The sequence below is a fragment of the Stenella coeruleoalba genome (genome assembly GCF_951394435.1).
Source record: "Stenella coeruleoalba genome assembly, chromosome: 11".
NCBI classification, from domain to species: Eukaryota; Metazoa; Chordata; class Mammalia; order Artiodactyla; family Delphinidae; genus Stenella; species Stenella coeruleoalba.
Genome location: NC_137157.1, coordinates 90,629,583 through 90,653,428, shown reverse-complemented (window position 1 = coordinate 90,653,428; position 23,846 = coordinate 90,629,583). Strand labels below are relative to the sequence as shown.

Here is a 23,846-nt window from a genome sequence, read left to right as displayed (position 1 = left end):
GGCACTGTGCTAGGCTCTGTGGCTAGAGATGTATGAACCATAGCCCCTGCCTTTGAGGAGATCATGGTCTGAAGGGGCCTAGAAGGTCAGCAGTTCACTTCACGGTGTGGTAAGTGCTGTGGCAGAGGTAAGCACAGGGCGCTTTGGGGGGCGCAGAGGATGGGCACTGAGCATGGAGGGGATGGGGGAGGTCACAGAAGTCCTGCAAGAGGAGATGATACCTGAGAGGAATCTCAAAGCACAAGTGAAGAATGTGGGAGAGATTTCTAGGCAGTGGAATCAGCATAAGCAAAGTCATGATCAGTATCAGCAGTGAACTCATCAACCTGTGTCATTGATTACCTCCTATATGTAATGCTACGGGATGGGTTTTTTGTTTGAGTTTGTTTTTTTGCTTTGTTTTTGTTTTGGGTTTTTTTTTTTAAGGCCTACATGGCTTCCTTCTCACTGGTTGAGACAGGTTGGTGGTGGCCTACGGCATGTCCATATGAAAATGGAGCAGATCATCCTGGAAAACTTGGAGCAATGAGAGAGGTGGCCGTGTTTGGGGAGATGGTATTTTCAGCATGCATATGGCAGAAGCATCTGGTCCTTTGGGGCAAAGGTAGTGGGTTTCTGGATTACAGTTCTTAACAGTGGTGGGGAGCAGGGTCCTGTGGTGTTTCGCTGAAACGGTTCTCTGTTGTGACAATCCAGGTTTCATTTTTGCAGACTCCTGGTTTTGTGGCCTCTGAGTCGGCTCCTCCTGCTCTTCCAGAGACTGGGGGAGCTACTGATGAACTCCTTACTTTTAAACTAGCTGGAGTAGACTCTTTTCCCTGTAGCTGAGAAACAGGGCCTTCTCACTGGGGAAGAAGTTTACAAGCAACAAGGCAGAATCAAGGCAGGACACTGTTCCTCTGGACAAAAAGGCCTCATGGAGGGGACTGGGCGGTGGGATGTAGGACTTCTTACTCCCGTGGTAATGCCAAGTCCCGTGGCCAACTTGCTGGTCAGGATTCACAAAAGTTCTCTTCCAAGTGGAGCCTGTAAGTGTCCAAGAGCAGCCTTTGTTCGGATGTCTTCTTATCAGTCAACCCAGGGAGCCAAGGGGGAGGAGACAGAACGGGCCAGGCACGATCTGCTCTATGCCCAGCTCCTAGAAACCTCTTGGCACTACACTGTATCCATACACTGTCCACCCTTCTGGCTTTATTTAAACAAATGCATCAATATACAGAATCATTAAAGTTTAAAGTACTATACAGATCACTCCTTCAATTCTCTTGGAGTCTGATTGAAATTGAGGTCCAGAGAGGTTCAGAATAATAACTAATATGAATATAGTTCTCCTCTCTTTACAAAGCTGTCATCTATAAAAACTCCTTTGGTCTTCGCAGCAGCCCTGAGGGTTAAGCAACTGGCCCAGAAGCTCTTGGTTTAGTTTGTGGCAAAGCTGAGACTGAAATCTACATTTCTGAATGTACGGTCCTCTCTATTAGGGGCTCTGCAGACCGGTCCTGGTTTGCAATGGCAGATGGACATTGCCATAACATCTAAGCGTGTGCTTCTGTGTTTTATAAAACACAGTATCATTCTCTGGTCACAGTATCATTCTCTGCTCAGTTTGAAATGAAAAAGGATCCTTGATCACAGAATCAGAGTGAGAAATACTGCTCTATATAATGTTTGTTTCTAAGCTGAATGAGTGACTGAGTAATTTAGGATCTCTTTAGAAGTTGCAGAAGGTTCTTGTGCAATTCCCACTCTTACCAAACATCTGCCCTATCACAAACCGCAAGATTTGGTTATTTATTTCAAAAGAAATATGGAACTGGAGGCGATAACTCATGTCTTTTGTAACAAATGTGAGTTTTGAGTCATGAGTCTGCCCAGATATTAGGACATAAACCAGGAGTGTGTCACTGGTTTCTCTGCTGTGAGCTCTATTTACACTGCGGTCAGGTTAACACATTAAACAATTGGATGGAATAATCTACCCAATGTTAAACTGCAATTATTTAAAGGTGCTAGATAAGATGTGTTTTAACTGGGACTGCATTGTATGATATATGTGTATATGTAAGCACATACACAAAATTTTATATTCTATAAAAATACAGAAAAGAAGATAATGGCATTTTTAGCAAACATGAAAACAATGTGCGATTACTGCAAATACAAAGCCTCCATGAGAATTCTAGGCTGGAAAGTCTTCTATTTCTATAATGGTTAACTTATCACCACTTAATAAAACAAGGTCATTTTCAGAACATATTATCCAACATCTGGTCTACCATCTGCTGGCTGAATAAAAATTCATGTGACTCAAGCACAAAAGGAACAATTTCCCACATCATTTCTGTTGTTTTTTTCTCATTTACAAAAACAAAGGCTATGTGATCATTTAAAAGATGCTCTCAGAAAGACACGTGTACTTCATTTGTGCAATAGGTAGTTTTCTGAAAAAAATTTGCACAAATAATCTTTTCCTTGTTTTATTAAATCTCATTTTCTATGCATGGGGAACATCTGATTTTTAAACAATTTTATTCTGAGTCTTTCAAAAACATAGGAGTCCCAATTTTTATGGAATACTATCTGTTATTTATTTTTGTATTTTTTAAAATTTATTTTTATAGTCAATGTATAACATTATATGTTATAGGTGTACAATATAGTGATTCACCATTTTTAAAGGTTCTACTCCATTTATAGTTATTATAAAATATTTGCTATAGTCCCTGTGTTGTACAATATATCCTTGTAGCTTATTTTATACCTAATAATTTGTACCTCTTAATTCCCTACCCCTATATTGCCCCTCCCCCTGTTATTTAGTTTTTTAAATAATCTAAGCAATTAATGCACATAGTTTAAAGAATATGAATATAATCAGTGTTTATAATGAGAAGCAAATCACCTGACCTACACTTCTCTTCCTCTAGTACAATGTCTCTGAGGTTGTCCCTTGTTACTATTTCTGTTTTTAGGTCTTCTGAAGGTGTCAGCGTCAATCAAGCCAATATGCCTATACTATTGTTTCTCGTTTTATCAATCCGACATTATCTGACTTCCTGCTAGGATAAACGAAGAGTTGGCTCACCTACAATACTCTCTACCTTGTTCTCTACCTCCTTCCATTATCAATGGTATCAGCACCTCTACTGCTATAAACTTCCCTCTTAGAACTGCTTTTGCTGCATCCCATAGGTTTTGGGTTGTCGTGTTCTCGTTGTCATTTGTTTCTAGGTACTTTTTGATTTCCTCTTTGATTTCGTCAGTGATCTCTTGGTTCTTTAGTGGCGTATTGTTTAGCCTCCATGTGTTTGTGATTTTTACAGTTTTTTTTCCCTGTAATTGATTTCTAATCTCATAGCATTGTGGTCGGAAAAGATGCTTGGTGCAATTTCAATCTTCTTAAATTTACCGAGGCTTGATTTGTGACCCAAGATGTGATCTATCCTGGAGAATGTTCCGTGTGTACTTCAGAAGAAAGTGTATTCTGCTGCTTTTGGATGGAATATCCTATAAATATCAATTAAGTCTATCTGGTCTAATGTGTCATTTAAGGCTTGTGTTTCCTTATTAATTTTCTGTCTGGATGATCTATCCATTGGTGTAAGTGGAGTGTGAAAGTCTCCCACTATTACTGTGTTACTGTCAATTTCCCTTTTTATGGCTGTTAGCATCTGCCTTATGTATTGAGGTGCTCCTTTGTTGGGTGCATAAATATTTACAATTGTTATATCTTCTTCTTGGATTGATCCCTTGATAATTATGTAGTGTCCTTCCTTGTGTCTTGTGACAGTCTTTATTTTAAAGTCTATTTTGTCTGATATGAGTATTGCTACTCCAGCTTTCTTTTGATTTCCATTTGCATGGAATATCTTTTTCCATCCCCATCAGTACCTCTACTGATTATCTCTGTAACTTCAAACATTTTTCATTTCCTAGTCCTTCAACCTAGGATAGAATCTCCTAAGCTAATTCTCATAGGGTCTCACTAGTTCCTCCAACTTTATTCCTAGAACTGGTCAAGTATTTTGTAGAATGTCCCTCAATTTGATTTTGTCTGATGTTTCTTCATGATGAGATTGAGGTTATGCATATTAAGGAAAAATATCACATAGGTGAAGAAACCCTCTCAAGACATTGTATGAGGGGATACAGGATGTTAATATGTCTTGTTACTGGTGAAGTTAGGTTTAGTTATCTGGTTAAGGTGGTGTTGGAGGCTTTTCCACTTTAAATGACTACTTTCCCTTTGTAATAATAAACATTCAAGGGGAGATACTTTGAAACTGTACAAACATCCTGTTTGTCCTTAAACTGTCACCCACTAATTTTAGCATTAATTGATGGATCTTGTCTGTAAAAATTATTACTCTGGTGTTCTCATAGCCATTTTCTTTTTCCTGCATTTTTCTACACTTCTTAATTGGATTATCCTATAAGGAAGTGTTATCTCATCTCCATCATTTATTTGTATATTTAATCACATTTATTTTGGTATGGAATCACGGATATCTACTTTATTCTTTAAGTTTCATTATTTATTTTATTGCTAAATTTCTCCCAGCTTTAACCATTTGGGAGTTCTTTCAGGTTGGCTTCTGTGTCATTCTGACATGTCCCCAACTTTTTTTTGTTTGTTTTTGAGCACTTCATTACCTTCTGTCAACACAAGGTGCTCCAGGTTTATTTTGCATTTTTCCTGCCCTAGTCTTTTTTTTTTTAGGGGTATTTTTCTTTTCTTGGCTGTGCCACATGGCTTGTGGCATCTCAGTTTGCCAACTAGGGATTGAATCCAGGCCATGGCAGTGAAAGCCTGGAATCCTAGCCACTAAGCCACCAGGGAACTCCCTCCTGCCCTAATCTTAAAATCAGTCACTTCTGCAAGGAGCCCTCATTCCTTCTGGCAATGGTATTTAGAAGCAACAATCTGGACACTAGTTGTGTTCATTGCTATTTGGGTGTCACAACTTCTAGGTCCTACCAGTGGGTTAGTATATAGAACACATGTACATTTATCTATATCTATCTATCTATCTATTTTGTTTTAAAGTCTACTTTGATAAGAGTATTGGTACCCCAACTTCCTTTTCATTTCTATTTGTATGGAGTATGTTTTTTAATTCCCTCAATTTCAGTCTCTGTTTATCTTTAGCTCTGAAGTGAGTCTCCTGTAGGCAGCATATAGACAGGTCTAATTTTTTAATCCAATCAACCACACTATGTCTTTTGATTGGAGCATATAGTCTGTCAACATTTAAAGTAATGTCTGATAGGTATGTACTTATTGCCATTTTGTTACTTGTTTTCTCATTGTTTTTGTAGTTCTCCTCTGTTCTTTCCTTCTTTTAGTCTCTTCCTTTGTGGTTTGGTGACTCCTTTTGTGTTATCTTTTTTTTTTTTTTTTTTTTTTTTGTGGTACGCGGGCCTCTCACCGCTGTGGCCTCTCCCTTTGCGGAGCACAGGCTCTGGACGCGCAGGCCCAGCGGCCATGGCTCACAGGCCTAGCCACTCCGCGGCATGTGGGATCTTCCTGGACCAGGGCACGAACCCATGTCCCCTGCATCGGCAGGCAGACTCTCAACCACTGCGCCACCAGGGAAGCCCCTTTTGTGTTATCTTTGTGTTCCTTTCTCTCTGGTTTTTGTGTATCTATTATAGGTTTTAGATTTGTGGTTCCCGTGGACTTCATATACATTGAACTATAACTATATCTACTAGTTTTAAAATGGTAGTCATTTACGTTCATACACATTCTAATAGATCTACATTTTTTACTCTCTTCCCCCATTTTGTGTTTTTGATATCATATTTTACATTTTTATGTTTATCCCTTAACTATTTATTGTAGTTACAGTTGATTTTATAATTTTTGTCTTTTAACCTTCATACTAGCTTATTTAAGTGGTTGATCCACACCCTCTACTATATATTTGCCTTTACCAGTGGAATTTTTCCTTTCCTATGATTTCTTATTTTTTTGTTGTAGCCTTTTCTTTTTTCACTTAAAGAAGACCCTTTAACACTTCCTTTTTTTTTTTTTTATTTGCGGTATGCGGGCCTCTCACTGCTGTGGCCTCTCCCGTTGCGGAGCACAGGCTCCGGACACGCAGGCTCAGCGGCCATGGCTCACGGGCCCAGTCACTCCGCGGCATGTGGGATCTTCCCGGACCGGGGCACGAACCCATGTCCCCTGCATCGGCAGGCGGACTCTCAACCACTGCGCCACCAGGGAAGCCCCTTTAACACTTCTTTTAAGGTTGGGTTAGTACTGATGAACTCTTAGTTTTTGCTTTTCTGAGAAGCTCTTTATCTCTCCAATTCTGAATGATAACCTTGAAGGTATAGTATCTTAAGTTGTAGGTTTTTCCTTTTAAAACTTTAAATATGTCACGCCACTCCCTTCTGGCCTGCAAAGTTTCTGCAGAAAAATCAGCGGTTAGCTTTATGGGGGTTACCTTATATGTGACTCTTTGTTTTTCTCTTGCTGCCTTTAAAATTCTCTTTAGCTTTTGTCATTTTAATTATGAGATGTCTTATACGGGTCTCTTTGCATTCATCTTGCTTGATGACTCTCTGTGCTTCCTGTACCTGGAAATCTATTTCCTTCCTCAGGTTCAGAGAGTTTTCAGCCACAATTTCATTAAATACACCTTCTACCCCTTGCTCTCTCTCCTCTCCTTCTGGGACCGCTATAATGCTAATGTTAGTATGATTGATGTTGTCCCAGAAGTCCCTTAAGCTATCCTTATGTATCCTCATTTTTTAAATTTGTTTTTCTTATTGTATTCTGATTGGGTGATTTCCATTATTCTGTCTTCTAGGTCACTTATGTGTTCTTCTGTATCAACTAATCTGCCGTTAATTCCTTCTAGTATATTTTTCATTTTAGTTATTGTATTCTTCAGTGATGACTGGTTCTTTTTTATATTTTCTAGTTCCTTGTCAAAATTTCCACTATGTTCATCTATTCTTTTCCCAAGTTCAGTTAGCATTCTTATTACTAATGCTTTGAACTCTTTATCTGGTAAATTATTTATCTCTGCTTCATTTGGGTTTTTTTCTTTCTTGTTCCTTCATTTTAAACAAATTCCTTTGTCTCCTCAATTTGTTTAACTTTCTCTGTCCCCATGAAATTAGTGAAACAGTTACTTATTGTGGTCTTGAAGGGGTGTCCTTGAATGGAGAATCCTGTACAGTTTCTGGTACCCAGTGGCTTTGGTGGGAGAGCTGGATATGAAATGAGCATGTCTTCCCACAGGTGTGCTGGCAGCCCCACCTTGGTAGGAGGTAGGGCTGGAGCTGGAGCAGCTAGAGCCAGAGGCAGGTGCAAGCTGGAGCTTCTCCTATGCTCAGCGGCTGTTATCACCCTGTCGGGAGTGGAGTTGGGCCCCAAGGGGCTGAAGCAGGAGCCCTGAGGGAGTTGGGTTTCTCCCAGATGTGGTGGTAGTCTCTCCCTTGGTTTGCATCACAGCCAGGGCCTGAGGGTTTGGGGCTGCACTGTTGTGCTGGCTTCACTTTTTCCCTGGTATGTGTGACTTGGTTAGAGGCTGGGTCAGGGCCAGTGAGGCTGTTGCCACACTACTCAGCTGGTTTCGCTCCCGCTGGTTTCGGTGGTCTCCTGCCTGGAGCTAGTTCCCCTCCTCCCAAGTGTGGGCAGGAATGTGCGTGCTGGCAATGGCTGCCTCAGCCTTGGTCAGAGGCAGAGCCAGGCCAGGGTTTGAGCTGGCTCCCTTCCCCCTAAGTCTGTGTACTCTCATTGGCAATGGTAGCCTCCACCCTAGTGTTGATTAACGCTAAGATTCTCTCTTGCCCCTTTATCTGCTCCTTCTGAGCTTGGAGCTCCCCCAGAACCCTTCCTACCTTTTCCATCAGTCCTCTTCTACAATTGCTTTGGGCTACTATTCTCTCTTTTAGTCTGATCCCATCTGTTTTCTGTCTTTCAGAATTGCCTCATAATTTCCGGTTCACCAAGGATATTCTTTCCTGTTTCCCAATTCTTTGTAGAAGTAATTTTCTGTCATTCTGGGGGTTTGAGGTGGGAGTGGGTGATTAAAACTAATGCCAAGTGTGCAATTATAATCTAGTCTCATTACTGATCACTGGAGCTGGAATCTCAGTGTATTATTTTCCACATCTAAATTCTCCTTTGGGAGACTGGCTACATAAATTATCTTGGGCAAATATTAAACCTGACTCTAATTATCTTCTGGGTCTAACTACCAAATTCCAGGAAATATGGAAAATATAAGAACAAATTAAACATAACCATGAATATTCAACCAGCTAAATTCATTGAGGAACTATGTAGGAAAAATGACTCAATTTCTTCCACAAATAAATGTCATAGAAAAAAAGTGTGTATGGGTGAAACAGTATAGGTTAAAAGAGACTAGAGTGATGTTTCAGGCATGTGTAAACATATGGACCTTTATGGATCCTGACTTGAAAAAACTAATGTAAAATATTTTTTTGAAACAGCTAGGGAGATTTTTAATAAAATGAACCTGTTATTAGTTGATATTAAGGACTTTTCATTAATTTCATTTGCTATGATAATGGTATTTTAGCTATGATTTTAAAAAAATCCTTATCTGCTAGAGCAAGGTTAAGCAAACAATAGCTGCAGATAAAAATAAACTTTTATTGGAACATATCCTGCCCATGGCCTTGCATACTGTCTATGGTGACTTTCGTGCTACAACAGCAAAGGTGAGTAGTTGCAACAGAGAGAGGGTTGCCTGCCAAGTGTGAACTATTTACTGCTTGGCCCTTTAAATAAACTTTGTCAACTGGTTAAGGGGGGAGAGGGATAAGTTAGGAGTTTGGGATTAACAGACACACACTACTATATATAAAATAGATAAACGACAAGGACCTATAGCACAGGGAACTATATTTAATATCTTGTAATAACCTATAATGGAAAAGATCTGAAAAAGAATATATATATATGTTTATATACATATATATGTATATATAAAACTGAATCACTTTGCTGTATACCTGAAACACAACATTTTCTATAACTATACTTCAATAAAAAAAATTTTTAAAAAGATGTATTGAGGTATTTATAGGTGAAAGACAGGATATTTGGAAGTTCTTTTAAAACAATCTGGTAAAACAAACAAAGTTGGTAGAAGATAGATGAAACAAGATTGGGAAAATATTGGTAATTCTTGAAACTGATGATGACTCGATGGGGATTCATAAGCGATTCTCTCTACTTTTGTGTACATTTGAAAAATTCTATAATCAATTCTTGAAAAAAAATCATCTTAAGTACGCTTATTGCACATGAAAGTCCTGTGTTTGAAATGCTTTAGTTCTGACTAATTAAGCAAGTAGAGAGAGGGGGGAAAAGTTGAAGGTAGAGGTTATATGTTGAAAATCTACTATATGAACCACTGTGCTAGGTTCTTGACAAATTTCATTAAAAAAATCATTATAACAACTCCTTGAGGTGGATATTATGATTAATGATTTATTAATGAAACAGAGGCTTGGAGACATTAATTAATTTACAGCTAGAAAAGAGCAGAGAAGGAATTTGGCCGGCACTATTCTTAGTCACTGTCATCACTGGTGTTATACATCCACACTGTTAAGTGGTCAAGCCGAGGCCACACATCTGTTTAAAGGTCAAGAAATATTTCACAACCACGTAGAGTCTATAATAGAATACAAACACGGGAGCCTTCAACTGAGAAGTTTGTCATCAATGCCCTGTGAGCATTAAAAACAATTTTCTGGTCGACCTTAGAGTTGCTAAGTTTGCCTGTTGTCAAGGATGCTGCTTGGTCCCCACACCCACTTATCTCTTTCCATTTCTCTCTCTCCTTTAAGATTCAAGGTTTGGCAGAGACTGTATGTCTCTACCGCCTACATTAAGCCCAGTCCCTGGAATAAAAGGAGAAGGTCAAATGTGTTTCCTGAATGAATGAATGACCAAGAACTTCCATGCCACGACCTCATCCCTGTGTATAGTCTCCTTGTGCTGGACACAGAGGCACAGACAGATTATAAACCTCCAGATTCCAAGGAAGGACTCTTGCTGCATATTACATGTTCAACCTATATATCAGGAGATAATTTATTACTTTTTTTTTTTGCGGTACACGGGCCTCTCACTGTTGTGGCCTCTACCGTTGCGGAGCACAGGCTCCGGACGCGCAGGCTCAGCGGCCATGGCTCACGGGCGCAGCCGCTCCGCAGCATGTGGGATCCTCCCGGACCGGGGCACGAACCTGTGTCCCCTGCATTGGCAGGTGGACTCTCAACCACTGCGCCACCAGGGAAGCCCTATTACTTTTTGATTGTCTGCTTTTCCAGGTGATGGAGAAGACATAACCTGTTTCTTAATCTCTGGGGTGGCTTTTGTGGCAGAGGCCTGGGGAGGCATGATGTGGTTAGAGCAGTTGTTTTAGTGGTTTAGTGCCAGGGTGTTACATGCTTGTTCTTGCCCTTGCTGATACTAGTCTACTCAACCTGACTTTTGTCCTTTCCCCAGAGGTTTCAAGCAGACGAGTCATGCTGGAGTGCCATTAGAAGGGGCAAGAGATTGCTGCTGGATGTGAAAGGGGATTTGAAGAGTTTGAAGTAATGTGTCTTTACAGGTAAACAGGATTTGAATTTAGCCCAGCTCCTATGGTAGAGGCCTAGACACAAAATTACCACATGCACACAGGTAATGATAAACGTCAAGGTTCGTATCCCTGAGCAATGATGCTAGCTTTGCCCTCCTTTAGTGCAGGGGAATTAAGTCAGTTTTTCAGTGAGTGCAAGGCGATGGATGGTGCATTCCAGGAAAAATGGGTGGAAAAGATGGAAACACATCCACAGACCCAGGAAACACTTAACTTTTATTCCTACCTCATATACTGCATATTTTCTGCAAAAATTATGAGTTAAATATAATTTAATGGAGACAAAGTACTTAAAATATAATTGCGACAATTAAAAAAAGAATCCTATCACGAATACAGAAGGAAAAAGAGCCAGTAAACAAAACAAAAATAGGCGAAATAAGAACAAAATCTCCTCAACTTCGAGATGGTACATTCATTCCTCTTCTTTCCCAGGTCGAAGCTCCCTGGGGTAACTGTTGAGATTGGGCCCCAGAGTAAAAGGTAATTATCGCACTGAGGGCACACAACTGATTCACAGAAGCAAGTCTATGTTCCAGACAGGGCAGCCGAGGCTGAAGAGGTTGCATCTAAGTCTTCTTCCGTTCCACTGAGGTGTCAGGGAAATGGAAGCTTCAGGACACCTGCCCAAGTGCAGCTGGGCTTAGTTTGCCCGAGCCCTTAGACTTCACTGAGGTTTAAAAATGGGTGCTCTCCTTGTCTGTCGTGTTCAGCTGCAAGTATTCCAGGGTGCCCTTCTTGTAGCTGGCTACCCGGGTTGGTTTTCTGTTCCTTATCCCTGAGGCCTGTCTTTTCTGTAAAGAGCTGGCGATCATGTCTACAAACTCGGCTTGCAATCGCTGTTGGCTTTCCCTGGAGAGAGAGTGCGGAGGGAAAACGGATCTTCTCAGCAATTCATACAGACTATCCCTCAGCTCCAGAACCGCCAGTTCCATTCACAGAATACTTGTTGAACACCTATTCTGGGCTGAACACAGGAAGTCCAGAGCACACAAAATGATCCTTGCCTTCCTTTGATGAGCTTAAAGATCTGTCATCCCTGCTCTGTGTAGTTGTAGGAAAAGCAGAATATATTTCGAGCAGGAAATTATTGATATATTTCAATTTCAAAGTGAAACAACATGCTGTGGAATTCGGAGGCACGGTTAGGTTTACACATACCTCTGCAGGGAGGGGAAAGGAAGCCAGGCGGGTGCTAGGCCCCTGCCACCACGAAACTCTGAAAACACATTGGTCCCACACCTTCCTAGGGGTGTGGCTTGTCTGGGGAGGGCTCACAACAGGTGGAGGGTTTCAAGAGTTTAGAAGGGACCTGGGGTGCTCTTAATAAGGGGCCAGGTCCCCTGTGACCCAGGGACGATCTGGGTTGACTTGGCATCTCTACGGTCTTCCCCATGTGTCTGGGTCCTGCGTCTAGGAGTGTGCAAAACAGGGTTTCTCCACCACAGCAAAAGCCATTCCAACGGCCACAGTGACTGATCGCAGTGGCCAAGGTGCAACTGGAAGACCATTTGAGTCATCTTTAGGGGAACCTGAAACCGGTTACTTGGACCTGAAACCTGTCTTCCTCATCTCACGGGGAACACATGCTCCACGTGAAGACCCAGACCCGCAGTCCTGGAGCTGGGGGCGTTCCTGTTTCATCGGGTGACGGCAGAGCACTGCAGGCACGGGAGGCAATGCAGTACAGTGTGCTCCACTGCTCTACTTTTGTTACGACCAGAGGGGCAGGGAGGGAGCCCTGAACTGTCCTCTGGTCTCCTGAGCAGACCTGAAACCCTCTAGCAGTCAGAGAAGGGAGGTTTCCAAGCTTTTTCATGTGTGTAGTCTCTCACCTTGTATTCATTGCATCACTGCCACTGGCAAAGCACTCGACCACAGTTAAACCGGCTGCACGTAGCACAACTTACAAAGCCAAGACCTCCCCTCCCCCACCCCTCCCCATCACAGCCCCAGGCAGCTTACGCGGTCGGAGGGGTTGGCAGGTTGTACTCCTGGTCCTTCACCCCGGTCAGCCAGTAGGTGGTCTCAGTTCCTCTTCCCTAGAGAGAAGAGAAAGGTGTGTACCATGGAGACCAAGAGAGTCGACTCTAGCCCACCGTTCTGACAAGTATCTGTTTCCAAAAGACATTTCACCTCTGAGTTTCTCATCAGCGCCTATATTTTAGGACAGCACCTGTTCCTGATATGATTTGCATTATCTGTACACCGATCTTTATGTCTAAGTGCCTGTTAAAAAATAAGTCTCTCATCCACCAGACGTGTTTTTTCAAAGTAGAATTTTCTTTTTTCCCAAAAGATATTTCAAAATATCACCACAGCAACAGCACAAGAGCTCTAAATGAAGAAGGAAGAACATTCCTCTGCAATCCTGCTACACCAACGAATCCAACTGGTTTCTGTTGTCTACGTTTTATTCCGGCCCTTTTTGTCCCAAAACTTTGCCATGAAACTTGTGCCACAGTTTCCCCACATTAAGTGTGTAAATTATAAACGCATGTGCATCATAATAAACATTCACTAAGTACCACTGGCTGGGCCCATCTGGAGGCTATAAAATAAAGGGAAACACAGGCAATTCTGGTTTTGCTAGAGCTTGTATTTGAAAAGGAGACTGGATGTTTATATTTTTAAAAATCACTCATTCAAAACAATTGTGGCTCTGTTTGGACTGTAATAATCCTTAGACCACTTCTGTTTTTGGGGGAACACCCTGCAGAAAATGTATTTACGGAGAATTAAAAAAGCAAGTGTGATGTTTGGACACAACTACCTGAAAGGAGGCTCTCCCAGTTGTCACAGAGTAGAGGCCAGCGGCCCTATGACTAGTAGAGGCAGGTGGTCTTGGCCGATCATTGGCTTCAGACCGACCGTGAGTGCGGTTGCCTTCAACTAGCAGCCGGTGGGCCACCTGGAGACGCGCGGAGGCTCTCGAGGGCTGCTGTTCTAAACGTGCGGGGCAGCGTGGCGCATCTAAACGGGGATTCTTCCGTCTCCCTGCGCATCACAGTCACATAGAGTGCGTGTTTCAAGCACAGATTTCTGATCTACACCCAAGGAGGGTCTGACTCCGCAGGCCTGTGGGGGGAGTCCAGGCATCCGCATTGTAACAAGTGCCCGGACGATGCTGAGGCAGAACGTGGAGCCACACCTTGAGGTTCACTGGTCCAGAAGCTCAGAAAAGTACAGCAAGAAAGGTGGCCTTAGGGAGTAGCAGCGTCTTGCAGTAAAAGCGAGGACATAAGTGGGGAGAGGGGGGCTTTGACTAAAGTAGTCCTGCAATAGACTTAGCTCTTGGGAGTGGAGGGGGAACTGGGGACAAACCCGGATACAGGTGAAAGAAATGGTGGCAGCATTTTATAACGTCGTGGCCATAGTTCAAAACATCAGGAGGGGTCTTTGGAGTAAAGGGATGTTCTGAGTTTACAGTCTTCGGTGGTAGCTTCTCCTACAGGGGAGGGTGGGTGATCATTGCGGGGAGAGCAGGAAAGCGCCCTTCGTTCTCATGCTCATCAATATACTGATCATTGGATGTCCAGTCTCAAAGGAGGCCTCCCCCAGGTGCTGGTGAGAGCTTTCCTCTGGGTGCTGTCTCCGCGGACTCCTTACCTTTAAGTACGTCTCTCCTCTCACTTCATACAGGAACTGGCACTCCGTTCTCTTCAGGATGGATATCGTGGAGCCGCTCACGTGAATCCTCAAGGCTGGAAATGCGAAACAGATCAATGAAAATCTCACCCGTTTTGAGAGCTATTATGTGGCACCATCGGTTTCCCCTTGAGCCAGAATATTTATTACAGGGGCTCTTGGCAGCTTAGATACTGCAGTAACAATACTAAAAAATATCATCAGTGAGATAAGAACTATTATCACACATGGGAAGAGAGAGGGTCCTGAGGGAGGGGGCTCCTTAGGCTGTGCCCCGTAAATTCTCATCCCAGCTCAGAGTGGGAGCCCCTGGGCCTGGCTTTGGATTTAGCCTGTGGTGCTGAGCTTAAAAGGTGGAATTTGCTCTGGTGTCTCCATATAGACATTCCAATAAGTAGCTAAAGTGTTGGCGGCAAGGTGAAGATTCTGGAGAGAGTTATAGAGTCTTGACTTTCTCGTATTTTACTCTTCCGGGGTAACGGTTATCCTTCTAACAAACAAGTGGTGAGGGCAATCTCGTTCACTGATTGATTACTATATAACACCTTCCCACTCTGGGTGCCACAGACAGTAACAACAGTAAGAATAATGAAAACCCCGTATTGCCTGCCTACCATGTACCAGAGGGCTGCTCAATGCTTAAAACACATCACTTCAACTCCTTCCAGAAACACTTCCAGCAAGGTTGGAATCCCATCCTCAATTTGTATCTTCAACTTTCTGATGCCTAGAAAGATGGGGTAACTTCCTCCCAAGCTTACACAGACAGTGACTCGTATAGTTATGATTTTAACCCGTCTGTTTGGCCCCAACCTTATTATTTCCTTTACACCGTGATTTTCTAGTTCAAACCGGTATCAGGTTGTCAGTAGACTGCCAAAATACCATACTACCACCAGTGTTTTGTAAGCCCGCACACACATTACCAATGCTTTCTTTCTCTCTTGTATATATTTCTAATATTATCATAGTCATAGGTATTTATTGAGCATTTACTAGATGTAACACACACTGCCTCTACCTTGCCAGAAAAACGCAATATAAGTTTTTGCATATAAAAAATACTTATCATTTTCTTTATTAAAACCAATTCCAAGGAAAACCAAATAAAAGAGGAATAGGAAAGTGAACCAGGGTATATACTCTGTATCTAACTCACTGAATTTCTATTCAGTTTAAGAGAAATCCTGCGTGCAGGAACGAAGACCTGACGTAGCCAAAAATAAAAAAAAAAAAAAAAGTAAACCTAAAAAAAAATTTAGCCCTGGAATGCATACCATGTCTTTCGTTTTTCCTTATTAAAGGCTCAGTCCAGCACTTTGTAAGGCTATGTACATCAGGCAAAGTTCAGTGTGCATAGGAGCTTGACATCAGCTGCCTCAATTTATAGCTGTGGTAGTTTGTTCACAGGGGTGTCAAATTTGAAGTCTGTAGGAAACAGATCTGGGGCCCGAGGACAGATTAGTCTGTAGGACTGTCTGACTGTAACATCAGCAACACCAGTAATATCTCCAATTTCTTTTTGGGTCCTTTTCTCAGCTGATGCCTGTGAGGCCATGTAAATGGCGGCTGCTGCCACAGATATCAGGCTCCTTCCAGGAACCAAGTCCAACGCCACAGCTTTACGGGCTATATGTGTAACTACCATCGTACTTTAAATGTCCTAGGAACTCCTTCCTGTCTGCAGGCGATATAGAGACAAGCAGAAGCTATGGCATCATTAGCCCTTCCCTTCAGGCTCTTCTGTTCATACCCTTGGCCTGAATAGATTCCTGTTAAACGGAATTTCTGTTTAACTTACATGGATCTATGCTAAATTTCATGGCTATTCCAGGTAGAGCATGCCTGAATGCATTGCAAATGAACCCAAATTAATGATAACAGTCTAAAACTGAGTCAAAAAGGAAGAATAAAACAGTTATCAGTAGGGCTTCCCTGGTGGCACAGTGGTTGAGAGTCCACCTGCCGATGCAGGGGACGCGGGTTCGTGCCCCGGTCCGGGAAGATCCCACATGCCGCGGAGCGGCTGGGCCCGTGAGCCATGGAGCCTGTGCTCCGCAACAGGAGAGGCCACAGCAGTAAGAGGGCCGCGTACCGCAAAAAAAAAAAAAAAAAAAAAAAGTTATCAGTAAACGGCAATTTGTAGCAAGGACTGGATTGACCCAGGCTCACGGCCAGTCAGTGTGAAGAGTCATTCTTCATCTCACTGGCACTTATTCTGCATTTTATCCTACAATTCCCCTCTGCTGGAAGACAGAATCTCTGTCCTCTAAAAAAAGCAGTCTCCCTTCTTACGGAGGCCAGTGGATTCCATCCGCGAGGCTGTGTTGACTGTATCTCCGAACAGGCAATAACGGGGCATCTTGATGCCCACAACTCCGGCAGCACAGGGACCTGAGAGGGACAGAAAACAAGAGGTGGAGGCAACAGAAGTCACACAGTGGAGTGGGGGGGGGGGGCAGGCCTCTTCTCAGCGTCACGATGCGCGATACCTCATTTCATGGAGAAGCGGTTCAAGGTGGGAAATGCGACCTGTGACTTTTGCTTTAAGTCAATGTATTCACTGGGGGAGCACCATTATTCAAATCACGCTTTCAGAAAGTATTTTGCTCTAGGACAGAGAAGCTCATTGGCAACAAACAAGGCATCCAGAGATCCAGGCTGAAAGGTGTAAAGTGCTCCTTGAGATTATATATATATGTGTGTGTGTGTGTGTGTATATATATATATATATATATATATATGTATATATATGTGTGTGTGTGTGTATATGTATGTGTATATATGCATATATATGTATATATACACACACACATATATATAAAGATTTATTTATTTATTTATTTATTTATTTATTTTATTTTATTTATTTTCGGCCACACTGGGTCTTAGTTGTGGCACACGGGATCTTTTGTCGCAGCGCGCGCACTTCTCTCTAGTTATGGCATGTGGGTTTTCTCTCTCTAGTTGTGGCGCATGGGCTCCAGAGCGCCTGGGCTCTGTAGTTTGCAGCACGCGGGCTCTCTAGTTGAGGTGCGTGAGCTCAGCAGGCTTAGCTGCTCCGCAGCATGTGGGATCTTAGTTCCCTGACCAGGGATCGAACCCGCGTCCCCTGCATTGTTAAGGTGGATTCTTTACCACTGGATCACCAGGGAAGTCCCCCTCTTTAATATATTAAATAGAAGCCTCTCAGGAAGGATGAAGACGATCCCACTGCTTGCTTCCTCTTCCAGCCACACAGCCCGGAGCTCTGAACTGCTGGAGGGCACAGTACACTCAAAGGCTCAGTGGCCCAAGTTTGTTTTATTTTATTTTTATTTAAGTCAGAGTAGCCTTTTTGGCATTGGTGGCCTGATGATGGAAGACCCAGAAGACAAGGACTTGGCATCTTCTTCCCTGAGCATTTCATGCACCATGTGAATACAGAATGGGGAGCCTGTCGCACAAGGATACTCCAAAAGGAAGAATAAAAGCCAAGGCAAGGCGATGCACGGTGGCATATCAGGTAGGAAAGAAGGGTTTGCTCATGCAAGCATTTGTGTGGAATGACGGAATGCAAGGAGTTAAAATTTTCGAAGTTAAAGATTAACTCAGAAACTGCAAAATCGGGTTTTGGATAGAGGTAACTATTGATTTTATGGTTGGCTGATTGGGTTTTGACCTCTATGAGTTTCTTGATAGATTCGTCCTACAAATATTCTGTGTTTATGAACACTGAAAAAATTGAACATTGAGTTGTTCATTGTTTATGAACACTGAAAAAATAAAAATACTGAACCCTCCCCTGTTAGGTTCAATGCAAAAAACAAAACCAACCACAGAGAAATAAAAAACAAGCAAAAACAGCAGCAACTACTTGATTAGAAACTCTCTGAGCTTCCCAGAATCTAAAATATGACACAAATGAACTTATCTACGAAACAGATACAGACTCACAGACATAGAGAACAACCTGTGGTTGCCAAGGGGGAGGGGGGATGAGGGGAGGGACAGACTGGGAGTTTGGGATTAGCAGATGCAAACTAGTATATGTATGTATAAATGAATCACTTTGCTGTACACCAGAAACTAATACATTGTAAATCAACTATACTTCAATAAAATAAATTAAAAAAAAAAAAAAAGATCTCTGAGCTTCCCAAGGCTGTGCCTTGACTAGTCACTTCAAAAATGGAATGATAAAACTGGGAAGGGCCTGGAGGTGGAAAATGCCTGCAGATGTTATGTTTTGTCTTCAACTATCAATATTTAACTGCAACCTTTTAATTTCTTAGGGATAAACCCGTCTCGGTATATGTGTCTACTATTTACTCTCATTCCAGCCCAATGTGACAGTGCCTGAGCCCTGGCAGTCACTCAGGCATTGAGTAGGTCACAGAGGAAAAGAGAGGGGACCAGGACCCAGAGCTCCATTCTCTCTCCCTGGTTCCATCAGTTCTGCTGCTGTCCCTTCCTCCAGGCCCGACAATTTGTGATGGGTCAGGGAGATGCTGAACAGTTCCCTTATGTGTATATGTAAACATCTACGACAATTTGGTTGTGACATGACTGGGGAAGGCCACAGCTATGTTCCTGGCTGCCAAAGATGTGGCAGCAGTTTTTAACTTCTAGATACTGTCACTCTGAGACTCTCACTGATTCATTACTCAACCAAATATTTACTGTCTGACTCTGTGCTAGGCACGGTGGATACAGGATGACTTTTGCAAATGCAGTTGTCTGGCCCTCACCACAAAGCCTGGAGTGACCTCTTGGGTTTTCTCTACCCTGTGTCTTCTGTGAGGCTTGGAGGGCAGAAAAAGGGGCAATGACAAGAAATTATAGGGAGATGTGATTTACTTTAACACAAGGAAAGACTGTCTAACAATTACAACTATTTGATAAAGGAGTGAGCTGACTTTGGAAATACTGAGTTTTCAGGGAGTCCTGGGATTATTTGTTCTAAACGTGGTTATATTATTATTTATCTTGGAAAGTATAATTTATGCCCTGTAAAAGATTAATCTAGATGACTTCTGAGTTCCTCTACCACTATATTTTTCTGTAATACCATAAGTCCCTACATAGGAACGAGCTCTGTTCCGAGAGCGTGTTAAGTCTAATTTGTTTGTAAGTCCAACAAAGTTAGCCTAGGTAACCAACTAACACAATTGGCTATATAGTACTGTACTGTAATAGGTTTATAATACTTTTCACACAAATAATACATAAAAAACAAACACAAAAAATAAAGAACACATTTTTAATCTTACAGTACAGTACCTTGAAAAGCACAGTAGTAGCAGCGACGTCATCGCTGCTTTTACGCTCACTTCTGGACATCCTGGGCTCGAAATAAAGATACTGTACTACTGTACTCTAAACAGTACTATACAGTAAAGTACACAAAAGCACAACCACTTGTAGAGGATGCACGCATGTGACAACATACGCCAGACATGTGAACTAACTTACATGACTGGACACGCGAACGCATGTTTGCATCTTTAAAAGTTCGCAACTTGAAGGTTCGTATGTAGGGGACTTGCTGTATTCGTAACTCATCTTCTCAAATCTCTACATTCAAGGTTGGATAAGGTTCATGGTCTTTAAAGTGATCCATGTACTTTCTGTACCACTGAGGGGTTGGGGGAACATAAACGCCCTTTTATTGTAGGGATCTGAACAGATATGTTTTCCCCCTGTAGATAACATAATCCATTTAAGATACTGTAATATTTCAGTGGGAAAAAAATACACAGAAGTTGGGGGTGGGGGAGAGGGAGGGAATGGGGAAGAGATAAATGACATAGTAAATAGGGCAGCTTGAATAGGAAGTCCGGAGCTTGGTATTTTAGTTCGTGGTTGGTGGGTGTTTATCGTTCCATGAGTGCTGTCACGGCTGTCGTTTCCTAGAACTCTCCAGAGACTAATTATAGGTCTAATTATGTCAGGATGTGTAACGGGACTTCGTATTTGGCAGGAGGATTCAAGAGTAAACCTCATGTGAAAATTGATCACGTCTGAAGATCCTTTAACCTTTCTGATTTAGTCGGTGCACACAGGTACATACGGTTCTCGATTGCTACAATGCTCAACTACATACCAGAGTGAATTCCAATGCGGATCCATATTGGGAGGCCGGGAAGATGCTCTAGCTCAAAGGTCCCCATGAAGCTGAGGATGTCCAAAGCCATCTTGGCGATGTCAATTGCATGTCGGTTGCCATTTCTCTTAGGCAAACCACTAGCCACCATGTAGGCATCACCAATGGTTTCCACCTGTGGAAGTAGTTTCTCATTAGTGAATCTGCCCCTTCTAATGGCACAAGAAATCAAACAGAAGCAGTTAGTCACATAAAAAATTGGCTTCCCTGGTGGCGCAGTGGTTAGGAGTCCACCTGCCAATGCAGGGGACTCGGGTTCGTGCCCCGGTCCGGGAAGATCCCACATGCCACGGAGCGGCTGGGCCCGTGAGCCGTGGCCGCTGAGCCTGCGCGTCTGGAGCCTGTGCTCCGCAACGGGAGAGGCCACAACAGTGAGGGGCCCGTGTAGCGCAAAAAAAAAAAAAAATTTTCGAGAACTCAGTATGAGCATGGCCCTGTACGCTTTTTCTGGGACTAGTTCAAGACCAGTTCTATGCTAATTTCTTCAGGGTTTTTATAGCCTAGTGAAATAGTTGATAAAACAACTATAAAGGATTTTTAAAAAAATATATTTTAAATTAATTTTTGGCTGTGTTGGGTCTTCGTGGCTGCGCACGGGCTTTCTCTAGTTGTGGCAAGCAGGGGCTACTCTTCGTTGCGGTGCACAAGACTCTCATTGCGGTGGCTTCTCTTGTTGCGGAGCACGGGCTCTAGGCGCACGGGCTGCAGTAGTTGTGGTGCACGGGCTTAGTTGCTCCGCAGCATGTGGGATCTTCCTGGACCAGGGCTTGAACACATGTCGCCTGCATTGGCAGGCGGATTCTTAACCACTGCACCACCAGGGAAGTCCCCGCTATAAAGGATTTTAACCATATGAAAGTACTTTATAATAATATGAATCATCCAGATGTGATGACAATTCTATCAATGTTGAAATAATCTGAATGGTTTTATATAATTTTAGGAACACCTCTAAATACCAGAAAAGTCATCTTTGGCTCTTATCATTTTTTATAAACTATTTGACAAAAAATAATTATAAAACTCAAAATGGATTAAAGACCTAAATGTAAAGTCAGACACTATAAAACTCTTAGGGAAAACACAGGCAGAACACTCTATGACATAAATCACAGCAAGATCCTTTCTGACCCACCTCCTAGAGAAATGGAAATAAAAACAAAAATAAACAAATGGGACCTAATGAAACCTAAAGGCTTTTGCACAGCAAAGGAAACCATAAACAAGATGAAAAGACAACCCTCAGAATGGGAGAAAATATTTGCAAACGAAGCAACTGACAAAGGATTAATCTCCAAAATATACAAGCAGCTCAGTATCAAAAAAACAAACAGCCCAATACAAAAATGGGCAGAAGACCTAAATAGACATTTCTCCAGAGAAGATATACAGGTTGCCAACAAACACATGAAAGGATGCTCAACATCACTAATCATTAGAGAAATGCAAGTCAAAACTACAATGAGATATCATCTCACACCAGTCAGAATGGCCATCATCAAAAAATCTAGAAACAATAAATGCTGGAGAGGGTGTGGAGAAAAGGGAACCCTCTTACACTGTTGGTGGGAATGTAAATTGATACAGCCACTGTGGAGAACAGTATGGAGGTTCCTTAAAAAACTAAAAATAGAACTACCATACGACCCAGCAATCCCACTACTGGGCACATACCCTGAGAAAACCATAATTCAAAATGAGTCATGTACCACAATGTTCATTGCAGCACTATTTACAATAGCCAGGACATGGAAGTAACCTAAGTGTCCATCAGCAGATGAATGGATAAAGATGTGGCACATATATACGATGGAATATTACTCAGCCATAAAAAGAAACGAAATTGAGTTGTTTGTAGTGAGGTGGATGGACCTAGAGTCTGTCATACAGAGTGAAGTAAGTCAGAAAGAGAAAAACAAATACCGTATGCTAACACATATATATGGAATCTAAAAAAAAAAAAAAAAAAAGGTTCTGATGAACCTAGGGGCAAGACAGGAATAAAGACACAGATGTAGAGAATGGACCTGAGGGCACCGGGAGGGGTAAGGGTAAGCTGGGACGAAGTGAGAGAGTGGTATGGACATATATACACTACCAAATGTAAAACAGATAGCTAGTGGGAAGCAGCCGCATAGCACGGGGAGATCAGCTCGGTGCTTTGTGACCACCTAGAGGGGTGGGATAGGGAGGGTGGGAGGGAGACGCAAGAGGGAGGGGATATGGGGATATATGTATATGTATAGCTGATTCACTTTGTTATATAGCAGAAACTAACACAACATTGTAAAGCAATTATACTCCAATAAAGATGTTAAAAAAATAAATAATAATAATTATAGGTTTCTCTAATATATAATACACTTTCTTGTACTATGATGATTCCAATCACTTTTCTTGTAATAGGCAGTAGACCTATTTATTCTTTGATAAGTGTTCTCCCTTTTAATATTATTTTCATAATCATATACATTGTTCACGTGTGTTGGTTAGTTAACTTCATTTTGCTGAGTATCTCTAAAATGCATAATCGGGCTTCCCTGGTGGCGCAGTGGTTGAGAGTCCGCCTGCCAATGCAGGGGACACGGGTTCGTGCCCCGGTCCGGTAAGATCCCACATGCCGCGGAGCGGCTGGGCCCGTGAGCCATCGCCACTGAGCCTGCGCGTCCGGAGCCTGTGCTCCGCAACGGGAGAGGCCACAGCAGTGAGAGGCCCACGTACCACAAAAAAGGAAAAAAAAAAAAATGCATAATCATTTTCTATTCAACGGGAACTCTTGTTAGCATGGCTTTCTGATCTACATAGGGTGAGGACTGGGCTAATATAAATCCTAAAAGGAAGTCCTTCCTGTGGGTAAAACCATCATAACAGACTGTTACATGAATGACCCCTAAACTTAAGCATACAGAGTTTTAGTCATATTGTTTATCTCAGTAATCTTCAAAATAATCCATTGAGTTAGGTATTATTGTGCCATTTTACTGATAGGTAGATTGAGACTTGCTGAAATTAAATACTATATTTTATGAGGTCATGCAATGAGGTGGGGCAACCTGGGATTTGAATAAAGAGCTCTAATTCTGAAGTTACTTGTTCCACATGCTCTGCTGCTTTTCCAACATGAAAATGTGGGAATGCAATTCTCCTTTACTCTTCCGATTCAGACATTATCAGCCCGGAACTGGCCGGCACCCTGGTCAGGCAACAGATCCAGCTCTGTTCTTTACTCTTCTTCGAACGATGCTTGCTACTTCAGCAACAATGACAAAAGATTCCAATTCTCCTGAGAATAACTCTGGTACCTTCTCTCCTTCATTCATAATCAGCCTAAACACTGCCCATTTTGTGAAGATGACTGAAGAGTAAACCATTTTTCCTAAATTTAACACCCAAATTCATTCCTGCTAGAC

At 42.3% G+C, this 23,846-nt stretch overlaps 1 protein-coding gene and 1 long non-coding RNA gene across 9 annotated transcripts in view; one reads left to right on the top strand and one right to left on the bottom strand.

The window, feature by feature from the left end:
- The first annotated feature begins 9,896 nt into the window (after positions 1 to 9,896).
- Positions 9,897 to 13,446, top strand: LOC307193844. The gene is made up of 3 exons (XR_013830439.1): positions 9,897 to 10,329; positions 10,508 to 10,613; positions 12,943 to 13,446. It is a non-coding gene; the product is annotated as an uncharacterized lncRNA (long non-coding RNA).
- GUCY2C (guanylate cyclase 2C) overlaps positions 10,570 to 23,846 on the bottom strand; it is a 106,409-nt gene continuing 93,132 nt past the window's right edge. For all 8 annotated transcript variants that reach the window (XM_079936430.1, XM_079936426.1, XM_079936429.1 and 5 more), the window contains 5 exons: positions 20,377 to 20,551; positions 16,587 to 16,685; positions 14,253 to 14,347; positions 12,609 to 12,685; positions 10,570 to 11,495 (listed from right to left, as the gene is read on the bottom strand). In XM_079936430.1, coding sequence (XP_079792556.1) covers positions 11,321 to 11,495; positions 12,609 to 12,685; positions 14,253 to 14,347; positions 16,587 to 16,685; positions 20,377 to 20,551 — 621 coding nt within the window. In that variant the 3' untranslated portion in view covers positions 10,570 to 11,320. The remainder of the gene's footprint in view (positions 11,496 to 12,608; positions 12,686 to 14,252; positions 14,348 to 16,586; positions 16,686 to 20,376; positions 20,552 to 23,846) is intronic.